Source organism: Macrosteles quadrilineatus, unplaced genomic scaffold (genome assembly GCF_028750875.1).
Source record: "Macrosteles quadrilineatus isolate MER2022 unplaced genomic scaffold, UCM_ALF_1.0 Scaffold_15__1_contigs__length_3749704, whole genome shotgun sequence".
Lineage (NCBI taxonomy): Eukaryota > Metazoa > Arthropoda > Insecta > Hemiptera > Cicadellidae > Macrosteles > Macrosteles quadrilineatus.
The window spans coordinates 838,538-858,144 of record NW_026542608.1 but is presented as its reverse complement, the minus strand read 5'-3'; the positions used below and the strand labels follow the sequence as shown (position 1 = coordinate 858,144).

At 36.3% G+C, this 19,607-nt stretch overlaps 1 protein-coding gene across 3 annotated transcripts in view; it reads right to left on the bottom strand.

Annotated features, from left to right (window-relative positions):
* Positions 1-17,565, bottom strand: part of LOC129005057 (spastin-like) — a 59,613-nt gene extending 42,048 nt beyond the window's left edge. The window contains exons 1-5 of one of the 3 annotated variants that reach the window (XM_054433836.1): positions 17,475-17,565; positions 16,796-17,043; positions 8,794-8,964; positions 3,418-3,581; positions 500-667 (exon numbers count right to left, since the gene is read on the bottom strand). In XM_054433836.1, coding sequence (XP_054289811.1) covers positions 500-667; positions 3,418-3,581; positions 8,794-8,964; positions 16,796-16,928 — 636 coding nt within the window. In that variant the 5' untranslated portion in view covers positions 16,929-17,043; positions 17,475-17,565. The other 2 variants (XM_054433834.1, XM_054433835.1) reach the window with 2 other exon arrangements.
* Positions 17,566-19,607: the final 2,042 nt, after the last annotated feature.

Here is a 19,607-nt window from a genome sequence, read left to right as displayed (position 1 = left end):
TGTACAGAGGAGCTGCCCTCCAACACCTCATCAAGCACTATCTGAGCAAACTTGGGGTCAACACCCTTGAGAGCCATGAACTGTGCCAAGTGTTTATCAGACATACCTCTTGTCCAGCAATATCCTCCCATTGTACAGAGGAGCTGCCCTCCAACACCTCATCAAGCACTATCTGGGCCAACTTGGGGTCAACACCCTTGAGAGCCATGAACTGTGCCAAGTATTTATCAGACATACCTCTTGTCCACCAATATCCTCCCATTGTACAGAGGAGCTGCCCTCCAACACCTCATCAAGCACTATCTGGGCCAACTTGGGGTCAACACCCTTGAGAGCCATGAACTGTGCCAAGTGTTTATCAGACATACCTCTTGGCCAGCAATATCCTCCCATTGTACAGAGGAGCTGCCCTCCAACACCTCATCAAGAACTATCTGAGCAAACTTGGGGTCAACACCCTTGAGAGCCATGAACTGTGCCAAGTGTTTATCAGACATACCTCTTGTCCAGCAATATCCTCCCATTGTACAGGGGAGCTGCCCTCCAACACCTCATCAAGCACTATCTGAGCCAACTTGGGGTCAACACCCTTGAGAGCTGTGGTCTTGCTGGTTGTTGACTTCATCTTGGCTGATAGAGGCTTATGAACAGGAGAGCTGCTGGGTCCCTGTTTAAAACAATTCAACAATATTTTTTTGGAAAAGGGATTTTTTACCAACATTAAAGGTGTTAATATTAAAATATACATTGTATTGGATCATACAAGAACTTTTTTTATTTCCATAATCAATGACATAGTTTTGAAATCTATATATTTAATACACAGTTGTAAGTCTGTTTTCTCAGTCATTGCTGGACTGATCTACAAGATTTATTAAAATCCATGTTTTAGCCCCTGAGCTGTATAATAACTAAAATAGGCTTTACCTTCGTCACTGCAGCTCAAATTCTTGTGGTGTAACTACGTTACGGCCGTTTCGGCATTACAATGGAATGGGAGTATTCCACAGATACATACTTTTTCTTTTCCTTTTGTAGATTATTATCTCCAGGCCTTTTGTTTTTCTTTTTAGTTATCAATCTATCAATCATGTTACTTTTATAACCATTAGCTATAGCTATATGTTTAATTATATTAAGTTCCTTATTATAATCGTTGTCCGACAACGGTACATTCAACAGCCTATACACCATACTGTTGTAAGCGGCAAACTTTTGTGATGGCGGATGGTAAGACGTGTTGTGGATGGTTTGATCGGAAGTTTATACCATTTTGTTCAGAATATAAAGGACTATAACATACTAAATTTTTATCAAAATCGTTCGGGCCATTTTTGGGAAAATCCTATTTTTCCGTTATTTTATGGGAAAATCCCCATTAAAAATCAAAATTTCTAAAAAATGAAAAAACTATCAAAGCTGTAAGGATCATAACATACTATGTTAAATAAAAACCGGAGTTTTTTCTAAAATCCTATTTTTTGTTATTTTATGGGATTTTTATGGGAAAATAACATAGTTTACAATAATTTTGAACCGTAATTTGAAAAGAAATGGGATTTGTACCATTTTGTTCAGAATTTAAAGGGCTACAACATACTAAATTTTTATCAAAATCGTTCGGGCCATTTTTGAGAAAATCAGATTTTTCCGGTTTTTTATGGGGAAATGCCCATTAAAAATCAAAATTTCAAAAAAATAAAAAAAAAAACGCCTGGAGATACCATGGATTAGAACCTACATACCAAATTTCATCGAAATCGGACCACAGGTGTAGTCCCTAGCTCTGTACACATCCAGACACACAGACACACACACACACAGACATCACTTCGAAAACCACTTTTTTGGGTCCCCAAACTCAAACTCGAAAATTTTGACGAACACAATACTTTCTCCATATACTATGGTATAGGGGGAGAAAGTAAAAGGTAAAAACTCTAAAAACTAAAGTTTTCCCTTAGTAATAATTTATAGGCCTATGGGTGAAATGTTAAGAAAAGTATTATGCTTGATAAAAATAAAAATTTATTTTTTAACGATGATGAAGTTTGGGAATAAAAACATACATTAGAGGTGTGCAAGACGAGCTTAACCTACAAGCATTCGAAAGATAGAGCACCATATCAGAAAATCTAGCTTGAGCAAAGCTTTTAGGACCACGAAGCAGATAGCGCAATCATAAAATCCACGCTTCCACCAGAAAAAAACGTTTTTGTGAACTTGGAAAGCGATGATGGTGATGTTTCAATGATGGATGGAAATATTTAGCATTTTGCCTTGAACTTGATAACTTGTTTATTTTACCTGTGAAGGTTTGGACCAAAGGTCCACTTCACCACCTTCACAAGCATGAACGTGGGAGATCATGATGTTGTTTTCATGAATGATGGAGATGTTTAGGATCATGTTCAGGAAAAAGTGCCATTTGAAGAAAACAAAATGAACTGCAATCTATTATACTATTAAAGTGATACAATCAAATTTTATGTAAACGGATAAGGTCATTTACCAAATAAAAATATAGGCATATGGCACATCAAAATGAAGCTTAGAGTGTGTAGATTTGCCGAATAGTATTAATATGGACGAATTTCCTAAGTGCTCTGCCCCACAGGCTTATTTCTAAAGGGCTACGTCTGGCATGCTTCCAATGTTTAAATTATTTAGTTTAGTTTAGTTAATGAAATAGCTGGTCAGTTCAATGAACTGGTGTTTGTTTATTTACTCGAAAAAGATGTTTGTGATGCTTTATGTAGATTGGGGAGGGTTATGTTTGGTTTTAAAGTGAGGTTGTATACGTTTTGTAAAGTATTGCTCAAAGTTTCATTTTTTAAGTTATATAGTAAGCTACATGTGAAGAGGCTTGACTATTGAAGAGTTATGGTAAAACATGTCATTCATTAAACATCAATATGAAGCAATTGATGCTATTGCTACACTAAGGTATGTTGTCATATTCTTATGGATCTATTAACATGAAAAGTAGGGGTTTAAAAGTAAGTAGGTTTACGCTTTTAAATCAGTTTATATTTTCAAACTAAATCATAGAGTTGCTATATTTTAAAATGCACATCAGCATTACTTTAATAGCTCTCTAGGTCACATTTTCTTCCCGTTGCAAAGCACGGGTATAGCAGCTTGATTATTCCTAACTTAGTTACTGGTTTTGTAAAGTTTAAAATTATACTTAATCCTACATTATAATGTTAAATTACAATTTAAAAGGTTTGTAACGAATTAACTTATTACGTGACATAACAATTAATTCCATGACATTAAAACCTCTGCTCAAAAATAGATCAAGGCTCAAGCATTTTTTTCCAAAAGCTCGGCTCATTTGAAAATGTGAAACACCTATTGGTGCTCTAGCGTATATGATTGATCCAAAAACATTGAGTTAAAAATGTTACTTACACTTACTGACAATTGGCGTTTGATGGCCGGAGGAGTATGAGCATGTTTAGTAGGCTGGGGACTAGGGGAAGTGGTTTTTGAGCCCATGGATCGTGGCAGAGTTTTACTTTTTGTCAACACGTTTGTAGGTCTAGTGATTCCAGCAGTAAATTTACGACCAGATGCTGAAACAATAGTTTGCACTAAGTTCTCAGTTATGTTCTTTCCAGCTATGCTATAGTAATATAAACTATGAAAATAATAACAAAATAATTGTATGCTAAGATAAAGTAGGAACTAAAATATATATTGACTAGCTGTGTACCCGTTCTACAGACGGGGATCTTGTAGTCAGTTGAAACCTTTTTATAATCAGAACAGCAGTTGGTTTGCATATTTAGTGTGCATTTTTTCCAGATATGCAGGCAAAACTATTATAGGAATACTCATACACCATCGCAAATACAATATCTGACAGTCTTAAACCAAAGCAAATGCTTAGCTGTCAAATGTCACCCGGATATAAATCTTGTTAGTCTATATTTTATATCTAATGATTGATTAAAAAAAAAAAAACTGTTTTATGGATCTATGATGCATAGCCTTAAGGTATAATTGAAAGCTACTTCACACACTTGATAAAGTAATTCACCATAGCAAACTTTATTTCGGTTGACATTTTCATTAACAAAGGTGCTCTTGTCTTTTCCGCTATACACTGAGAAATAAGCACTCTAATGCGTTACAACAGACATACAAAGTACACACAAAAGTACAGAATTATCTTCTATATGTTATCACATCTAAAAGAATGTTATGTGTAAATAAATAATGTCAAATGTGAATTCAATTAGGACATTTACAATGGTTTAACCAAAGTAAAGTACAGGTAAAATAATAATTTTAAATCTTTGATAGTGTCATCAATTGTTATTATATCATATTTACTTATCGTGCAGTGATAATGCCGTCTAATGTAACAATTTATATTTGCATAATCCCAAGATGACTCATAATAATGTCAAAATGACTTCATACTATTTAAAATGGACTACTAAAGACAATTTAGATTGGTAATTTACAATAAACAGGCCACAAACTATGAGATGTTCCAAAATTATCCTCATTGTTTACTTTTGAATTTGTATATAAGTTGAATGTTAATAAACCATGTGTTATGTATCCAAACACCTCAGAGGCCTACTATTAGCTAAATTCATACCTCTAAATTATCACATGTGTTTACATGCAGTAAAAGGGCAAAAGGTTCCACCTATTGTAAATTTCCATATTTCACATTCTCATCAAACACCGTAATTTATTTAATAAGCTAAATTTATAATCACTGGAAGTTATTTATACAGTTTGAATTATTTTACAAAATTATTTTTCTCTTTCACTTTCAAAAATGTAATTAAAATACTCTTCATATAATACCAACCAATCATAAAAGTAACAGTGAATAGTGACATCAAGAAACCAGTGAACTAATTGTTGAAACAGATGTATGAAATTGAACATCAAGAATCAAGATTAATTCAATTGAGAATAAGTAGCCTAATGAAGAAGCAAGACAGGAAGATTATTTAAAACTTTTAATTGGTGATTTAACTTTACAGTATTTAAAATATCAAGATTTTTCTCAATTATTTAATACATATCATTTTACCTCAAGAAATATATTTGTGGAGATGACTACCATAAACTTTTGGTGAGATCAAACTGAACTTGTACTTTGCTAAATACTCACATTCAAAATTTCTATTGGCTTTTGCCGTTTTGAACTTTTACCTAAATTATAATTTTACTAAATTCAAAATTTGAACTTTCTTCTTTCAAAAGTGTAAATTGAACTGTACATAACTTGTGATGAACATTAGGCTTATGCCTATACAACATCACATAAGCCTACTTTAAGCCGGCACATTCCTAGTACCCTGAGATTAAGAGTTTCATCTAAATTTATAACCCTACTTATTTGTATAATTTGACTAATAAAAGGTTTATATGTATTCATCACCTTGGACATTTATTTACCAAAAGAAAGATAAAAGAACTTTACAACTATTGATAGGCTACGTAAACAAAGTAAAACGTAAATAATTTGTAATGGTGTGCTAAAAATATGTTTCACTCAAAATAAGTTTAAATTTTCATAGCATGAACTAACATTTTGGAATCCAGACAGAAAACACAAAACTTATACAGTACGGTAAGTCATCAATTAAATTTAATACGGCTGTAAGAAATAAGATGCAACAACAACGATAACTAAGTTGTAAATAGTGATGTGTTGGTGTTGGTACCTAAAATTGGATCTCGTTCGAACGGTTCCATGAAAAAGTACCAGTACCAAAAACCAACGTCAAAATATGGTTACGGACCATTGAGTAAGCCTCCGTACCCATAGGGGATGGATGAGCCATAGACATATTGGCATTTATAGACATTTAGACATAGACATTCACACATAGACATTTATTACCAAGTTTAAGTTGTTGCCAGTTTAAGAATACTGTAGAAATGATCTTAGGTTAATTTTCAATTACATGGTGTCTACTAAACCTGGTTTGAAAAATTCAAGGAGTTTTCCAGGAGAATTCAAGACAAATTCCTGAATTTTAAGAACTACTATCGGAACCCGTTCAACTAATCGCAACCCGCTAATAATAATTTATTATTACTATTAATGATTATTTTAATTTAAAACAAAACTTTTCCAAAGAACAATATTTTATATAACATAATAAAACAGTATAACTAATAGGTAAGGCGACACCAGCTATTATCTCCTGCGATCGTGGGAATACCAGTGAGCATATCTTGCAGTCTCGTCAACACAGGCAACCGATCGCGGCAAAACAGGTTCGCATATTTTATTATTTCAGCGACACCGATAATCGTCTCCCACGATCGCAGGAATACCCGTGAGCATATCCTGCGGTTTCGGCAACACCGATAATCGTCTCCCGCGATCGCGGCAATACCCGTGAGCATATCGTGCGGTTTCGGCAACACCAATAATCGTCTCCCGCGATCGCGGGAATACCCGTGAGCATATACTGCGGTTTCGGCAACACCGATAATCGTCTTCCGCGATCGCGGCAATACCCGTGAGCATATCCTGCGGTTTCGGCAACACCAATAATCGTCTCCCGCGATCGCGGGAATACCCGTGAGCATATACTGCGGTTTCGGCAACACCGATAATCGTCTTCCGCGATCGCGGCAATACCCGTGAGCATATCCTGCGGTTTCGGCAACACCGATAATCGTCTCCCGCGATCGCGGCAATACCCGTGAGCATATCCTGCGGTTTCGGCGACACCGATAATCGTCTCCCGCGATCGCGGCAATACCCGTGAGCATATCCTGCGGTTTCGGCGACACCGTAAACGTCTCCCACGATCGCGGCAATACCCGTGAGCATATCCTGCGGTTTCGGCAACACCGATAATCGTCTCCCACGATCGCGGCAATACCCGTGAGCATATCCTGCGGTTTCGGCGACACCGATAATCGTCTCCCGCGATCGTGGCAATACCCGTGAACATATATCGCGGTTTCGGCAACACCGATAATCGTCTCCCGCGATCGCGGCAATACCCGTGAGCATATCCTGCGGTTTCGGTGACACCGATAATTGTCTCCCGCGATCGCGGCAATACCCGTGAGGATATCTTGCCGTTTCGGCGACACCGATAATCGTCTCCCGCGATTTCGGCAACAAAAGCAATAGTGTTTGGTTAGCCGACGATTCCGATGACCGGGCTGTGGATTCCCGGAGGTTCGGGTGGATTCCTGGAGTTTTCCAGGACATTTCAAGGTAAGATAAAATTCCCGGAGTTTTCCCGGTTTTCCCGAATTTCCCGGAGAGTAGACACCATGAATTATGTTCTTTTCACAATTTCACCGCAATTACAGGAGTCGTCTGAACCAATTATAGTATAAAAATTAAAGTGTTCTTTAAGTAGTGCTTAAAGTTCTTGAAAAGTAAATGACATTTTTAAACAAGTAAGAATCTACCAAAACCTAATTTAAAGTATTAACAGTCAAGAATTCTACAGGTAGCCATAGTGCCTCCATATCAAATCTTTGAGAAAGGCTAAATCTGAAATATGTTTGAAATAGAGGTCTGTAAGCCTGAGATTTTTGATCAAGCCGAGCTTCTTTATGAGTTGAATTTTACTTAGTACAATGTAATAAGTTAATTTGTTAAGCCATACTTCTTTTCAATTGCAATTTTATGTTTTGGTGTTTTTGTATGGATTGTTTAGTTAAGGCTACTTAATAGTATGAGCTTAATTTACTTCTATAACAGAGTTTAACAATAAAAAGAACCAATGGTCTTAATGTGCGCCTTAATAAAAACGATTTTCATTAATTCATTCATTCATCGTGACTTTTATCAGAGTTTGCGGTAATATTGTGGTTATCCCCCACTGAGACATCATCATCGTCTTCCAAGATCGTGGCACAATCCTGAACTTCTCCATAGGCACGGAAACATCATCTTCTTCCGCGATCTTGGCAAAATCCTAAATGGTTGCTGAAGCAAAAGAAATGTCATTGTTTTCGACTACCACGCCAAAATCATGAATATCTTGCGCAGTCACGGAAACATTATCATCTTCCACTACCGTAGCAAAATCCTGGAAACCTCCTGCGGCCAAGTGGACATCATGTCTTTCACAATCAAGAGAAAATATTCAATATCCCTGTGGCCGTGGGACGTTGAACACTGGAACATTCTCCAAAACATGAATTTTTTAATTGCGTTATCCTTGGGGACGTTATCTGCAGTCACGATGTTATTGTAGTTGTAAAAGCTTGGCTCAAGCTCTCAAGCTTGTGGGCCAGGCTCGGCTCGGCTCGAAAATCGATACTCTCTATTTAAAAGCAATACTTTCCAGTAGACAATAGACAATATTCTTTATTCATCCAAGTACATAGTACAATTAAAGAGTGTCAACAATCAATTGTTATTCTCTCCAAAGCAAACCGAATTTGACCCAAAATGAATTTTGTCCGAGACCCAAAGGCAACATTTTTAAATTACCCGAAGTAAAATAATCTGGCCCGCAGATCTCTAATAGTATTGTAGAGAAAATTGAATTTTTTATTGGTAGAAGTACAAATACTCCTAGGTTTATTTGCCGATCTGATTTTAAAAAAGCGGTCGAGTTCATTCACTGAATCAGCATAGAAGTGCGTCTGGTGTGACCCACCGGGGGCCACATAGATTCTAGATTTGGTCCTGAAAACATTGACTTATTAGTAATAGTAGTTTTACTGTAAAATAACAAAGACAGAAGCAATTTTCAATGTTTTTACCGAGGCCTTCATTAATACCTATAATTATTGTACAAATTTACAGATAAAACAATGCAAACTCACCCAAAAAATTGAGCCGGTCCTTAGCCATTATCAAGTTCTGCTTCATCTTTTCATGCAGGCGTTGAGCTCTTTCCCATACTTCACCTTTTCCATTTCGGCAATCGATGGCAATTCCTTTTTCTAGTTCTGTGATTCCTTTTTTGTAAAGTTCAATGGCAAGTTCTTTATGACCTGCAATAATCAAATTGTTAATGCAACTAGGTATAAATGTTACCATGCACCAAATTTGTATTAGACTATGCATTAGACTATATCACTGGTTACCAAACAGTCGATCTGTCAGCTACCGGTAGGTGGTCGGGTGATTTTGGACAGCTCACAACTGCACACAATTTTAACATAAAGATAAATGCTTTTTTGCCTATAGTTAGTTATTGTCAGCTGCACTTTAGTTTACGTCCTACATTTACTCACATACTTCAGTTTGGTTAAGGTTAGGTTTAGTTCAATGTATAATGTATAATAGTAAATTTAGGACGTAAACTAAAGTACAACCTTATTGTCTACAAGTGTAACAATTTTACAACAATTATTTTAAGAAAAGTTGAATTTTAATCATTGGGCATACAGGACTGATCACCCTGTCAGTAAAATTATCAGTTGGATAAGCTGCAACTCCAGCCGGCCTAACAACAATCAGCTGGACTTTCCAAGTTAACAAAGGCAAACTCAAACATGTTTTATTCTGCATAACCTCTCCCCCCTGTCTCTTCCTAAATTCTCAGTGTCAGGTTGCCAGTGAAGATATCTTACTAATATTATAAATGTGAAAGTTTGTGTGTTTGTTTGTTTGTTTGAAGTTCAATCACGTATCATACTGGATGGATTGGGCTGAAATTTGGTATGATGATAAAACATTCCCGATTAATATATAGGCATATTCTTATCTCAAAAATCCTTTCGGGCTCCGCCCCAGTGGCTCTGTAGTTCCTCCTGTTAACCTTAAGAGTATTCATATTTAAAGGGAATAAAAGAATTTATTCAGCTGTTTCAACTAAAAAAGTTGGTTCTATGATATGCAAAAGCATTTAAAGTTATAAGATTTATCAACAGGGTGCAGCACTATTATTCTTTTATTCATGAAAACAGCTAATTTGAACCAAGCAGCAACAAAAAACCTTGATACGCAATGAGAACTGTCAAAGTTGGATTGTTTACACTTATTTTTATGTTTTTAATTTCTTTAATAATTTGTAATGTTTTGCAAATCTTTATTTTGCTCTATTTGTTTAGCTGAAGTGGTAAAACACTTGGGCTATGGTAGTAGATGTGCAATACTGTAGTATACCGTAAATTTAAAGAAGGAAATTTTATCAAACTGCATATATTCATTCACATATTTCCTTTGGTATCTGTCTATTTGGAGCAAGAACTCAAATCAATCTAGATAAAATATTAAAACATAAAATACCCCCGCCGCAGCAAACCTGCAGACTAAGCGAATTTCCATTTGACTGATTGGATTTACACTGAAATGTCTACTTAAAAATATAACATTTATTCCCGATTTAAATAGAATTAGTTTAACAAGTACTTAGGTTTGCTGCATCAGGGAGGGTAAAACTGTTTTTTTTTTTTTTTTGTAAAATGTTAATAGTTAGTAAGAAATAAAAACATTTTCCAAATTTGATCAAAATATGTTCATAAACAAGCAAACTACAACAGTTAACTCATTCTCCATAAGAATAACATGGGAATTTTAAATTTACAATTTTTTGGAATTTTCTCCGTAACCATTAGGCGCATAATAACGCTTCAATATACTAAATTATTTGTTTTTTGAAGCTCTACAATATGGTTTGGAAATTAATTGCTAAATTTTATGTTTTTTGGGTCAAAATTGGGAAAAACCTATTTTTACCCCATAAAACCCCCCGTAAACACCCGTTCCCATGGTCCGATCATGCTGGATCGCGAACTCGTTCGAATAGACGTAGGTTTACATGTTTGTACCAAATTTCATCAAAATCGGATCATTTTTGCTCGAGTTATCGTGCTGACGGACACATATATATGTATATATATAACTATATATATATATATATATGAATTTGAACGGATGGTGTTTTTGGCCTCTAGGGACCTCAAAACGAAAAAAAAAATCGGTCCCGCGTCCAGGTCTTACCATGAGTACTACGGTAATAGCTTATTCCCTATATGGGAAATTCGCTAAAAGAGCAGGAAGAGTAATGCTCAGGCTAAATTCTGATGTCTCGACAAAAGAGCACTTCAAAAACTGTTTATGGGCAATATATTTTTGACTCAATTTAATTTTTTTTTAATAAAACCTCATCCGATGTATCTAGTCTACCGGTTCATCAATATGAAACAAAGGAAAAAAATCTGTTTTTGCAAAATAGGCACAGATTAAAGTTTTACTAGGTGAAACCGTGCGAATTTGAACAAATAATAAATTAGGATATTATAGCAATGTCGTTAGAAGTTGCGTCCTTGTATCGACATTGGTCTTGAGCTCAATCGTTGGCTATATACATTTTAAGTTATTTTTTCCTGTTCAGTAGAAGTATTTTGAAGAACGGAGCTCATCATGCTGAAAACCTGCGCGTATGGATTAATATCGACCAAATGTCGAGTCAAAATGTGCTGTACTGCAAGAGCCATTAGCTTTGTTTAGCATTCTTTCTTTAACAGAGGTTTCGACGTTGTAGATATAAATTTGGACATATGTGGGATGCTCCCCTTCTGACGGTTGGAAGGTGCCAATTGAGTGATAAATTGTGTTGTGCACCTTATAGATGAAAGACCCTCTACCGTTATGTTCTTCAATTTTAGCTCGAGTGCTGACCATTGCGAGAGCAGAGTTGTACGATCTAATGTTCTTTTTGTAGTTTCTGCACAAATTATTTGCTTGATTTAGTAGGCTCTGGATATAATAGCTTCCTCGGTATGGTGGTAGATTCACTTTTCCTTTATGGCAGCAGGATGAAAATCCTTCTTCTCGTCCTATTTGTTCTTCTTTAAAATGTAGCACACCACATTTCTGATATTTTAATGCCGTCTTGCCAAGTGAATGCTGCTAAGTTCTTGTATTCGTCAGTGTAATTTTGTAAGTACACATTGCCACTAACTGTTCCAGCTCCTCGTCTGGGTTCCTTACGTTTTGCATTGCTTGCCGAATGTTGACTCGCCGTGTCCGACCGGCAATATTTCTTTGTTTCAATATTTCTTTGTCGTCGGGTCCTTGGCATTTTTAAACGAAAATAAAATGTAAAACTTTTCTCCTTTAGTGTCCTATAGGTAACTAACATTTCTTTGCCGGGTTTTTAATTATTTTTAAAAACATGCAAACTGTTTACATTTCAAAACCAAACAAAACAGCTGGGATTTTTTTTTCTAAGTATTGACATCTGTTTCAGAATATAATAACATTCATATCAATCACAATGTTATCCTTATGGAAGGGACTTTGAGGGCAGCCCATGCCCTTAAAAAGATACATTTCAAAAATCTAAAGCCAGTTTGCACAACTACACACCTAGACAAACATTTTGGTATATAATATATGTGGGGTTAAATCTTTAAACAAAAAAGCCTTATTGTTCACAAAATTTAACGTTGCGTATTAAATATATAGGCCTAGATGAAAAAGAACCATAATTTGCTGGTATAGGCTACGTTTTTTTAAACATATCCCAGAAGGAATACAAAATGAAAAGGATCCAAAAAAGTGTAAAACAAAACAAAGAAATTCTTAATAAACATGGCCATTTTATTCTCTAGAAGAATTTTTCCACCTCCCTCAAGAATACTAGACATTCATACGGCATATCTGTATGGGGAGATGTATTTTTTAATCTTTATTTTATTTTATATTTTAACTAGCAGAGTACCCGTAGTACTTCGTACGGGGTTGGTGTGTAAGTATACAATGCTTATTGCAGTTATACATGGCTTTGCGTTTGCAATGGGAGAGTACACGGTTTAAGAAAATTTTGTTCTTTAAATTTACGGTAGGCCCCTATAGCTATAGTACAGTATAGCACTTCTACAATATCCATAATGTTCTACCAATACACCTAAACAATAGAAAAAAGTAAAGTTCTCATTCTGTATCACAGCTTTTTGTTGCTAGTTGGTTCAAATTAGCTGTTCTAACCTCTCTTAGCTGTTCCATAATCTTACTAATATTATAAAAATGAAAGTTTGTGTGTGTGTTAGTTTGAAGTTCAATCACGCATTAACTACCGGACGGATTCGGCTGAAATTTGGCATGATGAAAGCTCACATTCCTGATTAACATATAGGCATATACTTATCTCAAAAATAATTTCGGGCTCTGCCCCAGTGGCTCTGTAGTTCCATCAAGTACTTAAGTACTTTGTTGCTCCAAGCAAAAAAGGTTCAAATAATAGCCTAGCATGCACGGTAGTAAAGGGAGCACCTATATAACAGTAGAACATAGAGGTAATTTCTGTTTCTTAAAACTAACCAAAAATATTTATGTCGTGATTAGTTTTGATAACTCGGTAATGGAACCCTAACCAGTCGCAAAATAGTTAGCAATTAGACGTTGATTTTTTTGGTAGAATGTGTAAATCAATCATACCTTTAGGAGGATTACCACCACATATACTTACACTAGGCTAATAGTGGTTTTTTTAATGTTGATCAGAAACAAATTTAAGGCCAAGTCACACCGAACTCGCTCCCGCGGCGGGAGCGAATTTTGGAAAATCGCTCACCATGTTATCAAATGTGCCAAGTCACACCGCACTACCGCGCGCCCGCGGGCGTGCGGTAGTATCCGCCACGTCCGCCTGCTGAGCGATTTTTTGAGACTACCGCGGCGGGAGTTTTTTCTAGCGCATGCGCAAAGGGGCAACTCGAATGGTTAATCTATTTACGGTTTAGGAGTAATACAGTTTAATACAGTTTGAAATTTAATTTAACATGTTTCTTTTGTTTGATGATGTATGTTGTTTGTATTGTCTTCGTAATATGTTTATCACCAGAAAAAAACCATTTCTGTTTACCTTGCAAAAATAATGTTTACGGTAAAAATTTTATGTTTTCTATCAAATATTTTATATTTTTGACGTAATTAAACAATGTTTTGTTAATTCATCAACTGTTTCAATTTGCAACAACCAAAACTGTATATACAATGTAAACTCAAACTTTCAATAGAAGGCTTAGCAAACAAAAATACATAAGTTTTAAAATTATCTTATGTTTTTTTTATTTAAAAGTAAATATTTTTTGTAGCGTAGCGAAAAATAACGTTCTAAACACTGAAAGTGGATAATTTATCCTCAACCATATTTAAAATGCTTGCACTTTAAGGTATGAACATAAGGTATGAATTAAATTTAAAAAAAATTACAGTACACTTTTTAATGTACACTAACAAATAAATAAACCTTCAATTGCTTATAAAACACTAAACTACTTTAAAAAAAATATAATTTACATAGCTAAAACAGGTAAGATGTGTTTCTAATGTAGCCTAAAACGAATTGTAATGAACTCATCTCAAAACTCCCGCCGCGGACGCGAACTTTTGGTGTGACATGGCTCGAGTAAAAACATCCGCGCGCGGTACTCCCGCGGCGGGAGCGGCGGATGTCGGTGTGACATGGCCTTTAGGGTTAAGTTCTGTTAATGGGATGCCTTTACTGCTTTACTTAAGGCTAATTTTGTTAAACCTTTACAAAATGAGCATATAGCCTACTTAAAAATAATAACTTAGAAATAATAACTGGGTAGGGTATTGATGCTAATTATATTATTATGCTAAGGGTTTTGACCAAGAACTAAGTTTATCTCAACCCCCCATTTTTTGCATTTTCTTATTTTACGAAGACAATTTTCAATAATGTATTTTAATCGTGGAAGCCTTTTTATCAGCATTAACCAAAAAAACCAAAGCTACCTTAATAAACCAATATTTATTCATAAACATGTTTGCTGCCTTTAGCAGTTAATATCATTCAAATTCTTTATTGAAAATAAAATGAACAAAAGCAAACAAAGACAAACAACAAACTGTTTTTTTTTTGTTTTTTACACAAAAGATATGTTGTACTGGGATATCTAGCTGGCACATAGATAATTTGATTCTGAGTTTGTTTAAATATTACAATAGTTTCTTCAGGCCCGTTTTTGACCCTGTCAGCGCCCTAGGCACAACTACTAATAGTAGCGCCCTTTGCAATATATATAACGGGTGTACCGACCGGGAATCATGCGGGAGTTTTTTGAACCAGGAATTGTGTGAATTTTGTATTTCTACAGGAGTTTTCAATTTACCATGATCGCGCATGACAACAGTGACGTTTCCGTGACCGTGGGAGACGATAATATGTCTACACACGGCCATGAGGGATGATCAGAATATTGCCGCGATCGCGAAAGACGATGATGATCTTCACACAACTGCGGGACATGATTAACATTTTGCCGCAATCGCGGGAGACGATTAACATGTATTCACGTCCGCGGGAGATGGTTACGATGTCTACAGGACTGCGGGAGATACAATAATGATTTTGGCACGGCCGCGGGTCGTGTGGGATGATCAGAATTATGCCTCGATCGCGCAATACGATGATAATGTCCATATGACAGTGGGAAAAATCAGAACTTTCCCTCATTCGGGAAAGACAATGATCTCCATTGTCCGCGGGGGGGGGGATGATTCCCATTTTTCTGCAATCGCGGGAGATGATTACAATGTCTTCACGACTATGGGAGACGATTACGATGTCTACAGGACCGCGGGAGATACAATAATGATTTCTACACGGCCGCGAGGGATGATCAGAATATTGCCGCGATCACGGAAGACGATGATAATGACCACACAATCGCGGGAAAAGGTCAGAACTTTGCCTAATTTGCGGAAGAAGATGATGATCTCCGCAAGACCGAAGAGATGATTAGCCTAACATTTTGCCACAATCGTGGGAGGATATAATAATGTCCTCACAACGCAGATTCACGGTAGGCCCTAGACGATGATAATCTCCTCACGACCGCGGGATATATGCTCATATTACTTTGATCATGGAAGACATTTATTGTGTTCGAACGACCCAACCGCGGAAAATAGTAAGAATTTTGCCACAAACGCGGGAGACGATTACGGATGTCTACACAGCCCCAAGGGATTATCAGAAGTTTGCCGGGATCGAATGCAAATACAACCACCAATTTTTTAATATTTTCCAAACTTTTGGCGCTCCCCAAAAAAGCCAATTGCCTTGCGCCCTAGGCACGTGCCTACCGTGCCTATTCAGTAAATTGGCCCTGTGGTTTCTTTTCCATTTGAGCTTTTTAGGGACTTATGTCCCTACAAGCCACTAGTTTATTTTATTAACTAGGTAGTGTTTTAAGCTCCTTATGTGTAGCACTTAATATTCATTATCAGATTCATTACTATTTTTAAATTTATTAATACAAACAGTGCAATAGACCATGTCATGCAACACACATTAAAATACAATAAAAAAATAGTAAATTTAAAGCTAAGATTTCAAATGCAGATTAATGTAACAAGGAAATTATAAACCAGCCTTTGCAGGCATTATAAATAAAAAGTAGCCTAATAACAATCAACAGGTACTAAAGTGAAAGTAACATATGTGCCAAAAAAGATTTCCTGACAGAATGCCTGATCAAAAATCTTAAACTCAAGCATCGTTCATTCTATTCCAATCCAAAGTCTTTAAAAAGTAGATTACTCCTAAGTAACTTAATATCGATTCGATATTAAAGATATCAAAATTTTGATCTGATATTTTTGTGATATCGATATTGGAGGCTGGAATAGTTAGGCTATTGATATCGAATATCGAAAGATTGGTGATATTGCAACAACCCTAGATGGTGGAAAAATCGCATGAAGGTTTACTTATCGAATCGATAGTTTCAATTGATAATGGCATAGCCCAGTTAATAAACTGTACCCAAAAACTGTTAAGTTAGGAGGAAAATAACTTAGGCTAATATAAAAAAACAAATTCTAACCTAAGTTACGTACCTTCATTCTCTTCATCAATTTTCAGTGCTTTTGAGATGAATTCAAATGCTTTTCTGTGATGATCTTTTTGCTTGGCTAATAATGGATCTACTGACCCAGGAGAATTTATATGCTTGGCTCTGTGATAAGACATCTGTTCTGTAAACTCTTCACAAAGATGTTCAAGGGGCAATTCTACAACTGGCTGTATTGTTGGTTGGACGTCGGTGTTATTTCTGCTGCTGTATCTTGTGTGTAGATGAACAGTTCTGAATATAAATATTTTAGATGTCGACTTCCAAATATAACGAAATATAACATAGAACAAATATAACAGAGATCTTAAAATGTTAAAAACAAAGATTAACGGAAAAGATACGATGTATAAATTTCTTTCATGTACAGACTCAGGTGTACATGAAGGGCTAACTTTGTCTTCAGCAGGGGATCGTGATTTTTTGTGGCATTTCGGATTGGTTTTCCGATTCATCAGACGAGAAAATTTAACTTACTTCATAAAATAAACACGTTGAATGTCGTGTTCGTTCTCTAGTTAATAAACACGACATATTATTTTACCCTTTCAAAACAAAGAAAGGCTCTGCTCTGACATTAGGTTACGAGTTACGCCTAGTGGCCTAGTACGTAAATACGATCTAGAACTCATGAAATCCAAAGTCAGGTTCTGTTACCTACTTACTTGATAGATTATTAATCTTGTCTATCTACACGAGCAACAAAAAATCAACTATAAACACTAACACTACACAATACAATCCATTGACTTTATAAGTTTATATCTACTCTAAGCAGAACAGCAGAACTAACTGTCAGTCAAATGAATGTTTTGTTTTTTTTTGTTTTTTTTTATCTTATTTGCTTGAAAGCAGGCTTATATTATATGCAGCCTCGTTGTGCACTAATTTATTTGACGATTCTGTGGTTTTCATTAGAGTTTGGTGAGTTTTTGTTAGTATTGACTTGGAATTGTTGAGGATATTGTTTTAGTTTGGTGGTAAATTTAATTTTGGTTTTTGTTTTTTTTTTTTTTTAGATAATAGATGGGATTTAGTAGGATTCTAAGGCCATGATAGGATAGTTGGGAGAGGGGTTGGGTTGGAGTCTTCTCGCTTGAAGGCTGTCAAGCATTTCTATCCCGAAAAGGAGGGCCATGGATGAAGAACCCAAGGATTGGAATGAATTATGTGAGTGTTTGTGTTTGGTTTTGTTTGTTGTTTAAATTGTTCTCTTTATGTGTAAGAGGAAATCTATGATTTCTTGATATACTGTGGAGTCGTTAGTTCTGAGAATTTCTTGCAGATATTTGGAGCTGTTACATTTCTGTATTATCTTCTGTGTTAAATTAAAACATCTATTCCTGGCTGATTCATGTGCTGGGCATTCAATAATCAGGTGTTCTACTGATTCATTGCGGCCCATAGTACAGTTAGGCAGAGTGGCGTAAAATACTTTTTAATGAGGAATAGCGATTTATTCACATTTGCATGTCTATTGACATTGACATTTGATGTTCATCGACCCAAGCCTTGATTTTAGTGTCTTAAATGTGGAGCAATTTTGCTCAGACCTCGATTGTGAACTGGTAGCGATTTACATACCAAGCCTGAACGTGACGGCAATCTGTGTTTACCACTCACCTAGTGGGAATTTCAAAGTGTTTTGTAATCAATTGGAGAGCTGTCTGGCTTCCCTTGAGAGAAATTTCTCCAACTTGGTCTTGATGGGGGATTTCAACGTAAATTTTATTGGAGAAGGCACCGAGAGATCTGCCCTGCTCAATCTCCTGAAGTCCTTCGGACTTTTCATCACGACAACACAACCAACGAGGGGCCACTAATGCATCGACAACATACCTGTAAACCTGAACACCTGGGATTATGAGGCCAGTGTCGTCGAACACTTTGTCGCAGATCACTCCGCAGTGGTGATGAGATGGATGACTTCTTCAAATGTGGTGAGTCCTCCTTTGAATTCTTGGCATAGTAGTTATCTTTTTAACATTAGAAAACTTGACCTAAGCATGATAGACCTATTTTTAGTAGCTCTAGGTGAGAAAAATGTTTTAACATCCTGAAAGACGATGCCAATGACTTTGATGTGTTTTTTTCTGAAATAAGGAAGTTATTTGATGTTTTCTTCCCATCTAAGTCCAAGGTATATAGGCCCAACAACAAAACTCGTGTGGCGAGGTCAAAATCCTACCTAAAATGGTATACTCCTGAGTTGTTTAGGCTAAAGCAGGACATGCTCGCACTGAAGGACAGGTTTAGGGAGAACAACCAAGAGGTGGACAAAGCGGCCTACCTAGCCTCTAAAAATGCCTACAAACAAAAGATTGTTGAGGCCAAGAAAGAGGCAAATGTAAATATGATTGTTTCTACTAAAAATCAGTGCAAAGCAGCTTGGGATGTGGTCAAAACGGCCACAAAAAGCAGTCGGGTGACCCAATCATCACCACACAGCCCTGACCAATTTAATAGATTCTTCATCGACTCCGTAGACAACATTGTAACCGGTCTGAAATCTTTAGACTCCAGTAAGATTTCTTTGAATGTGGATATACACACCAACCTTTTTTCGTGGCAGCCTACTACTTCAACCGAGATAGAGAAAATTGTGGCTGGTTTCAAAAACTCAAACAGCCCTGACTTCTACGGAATGTCCACAACTTGGTTAAAACGTGTCATAGGACAAATCTCTCAACCGCTATCGCTAGTCCTGAACAACATTTTGTAGAGAGGGGTTCCCCCCCCCCCAGCATGAAAATTGCCAGAACCGTCCCCATCTACAAGAAGGGTGAGCGAGATAGATT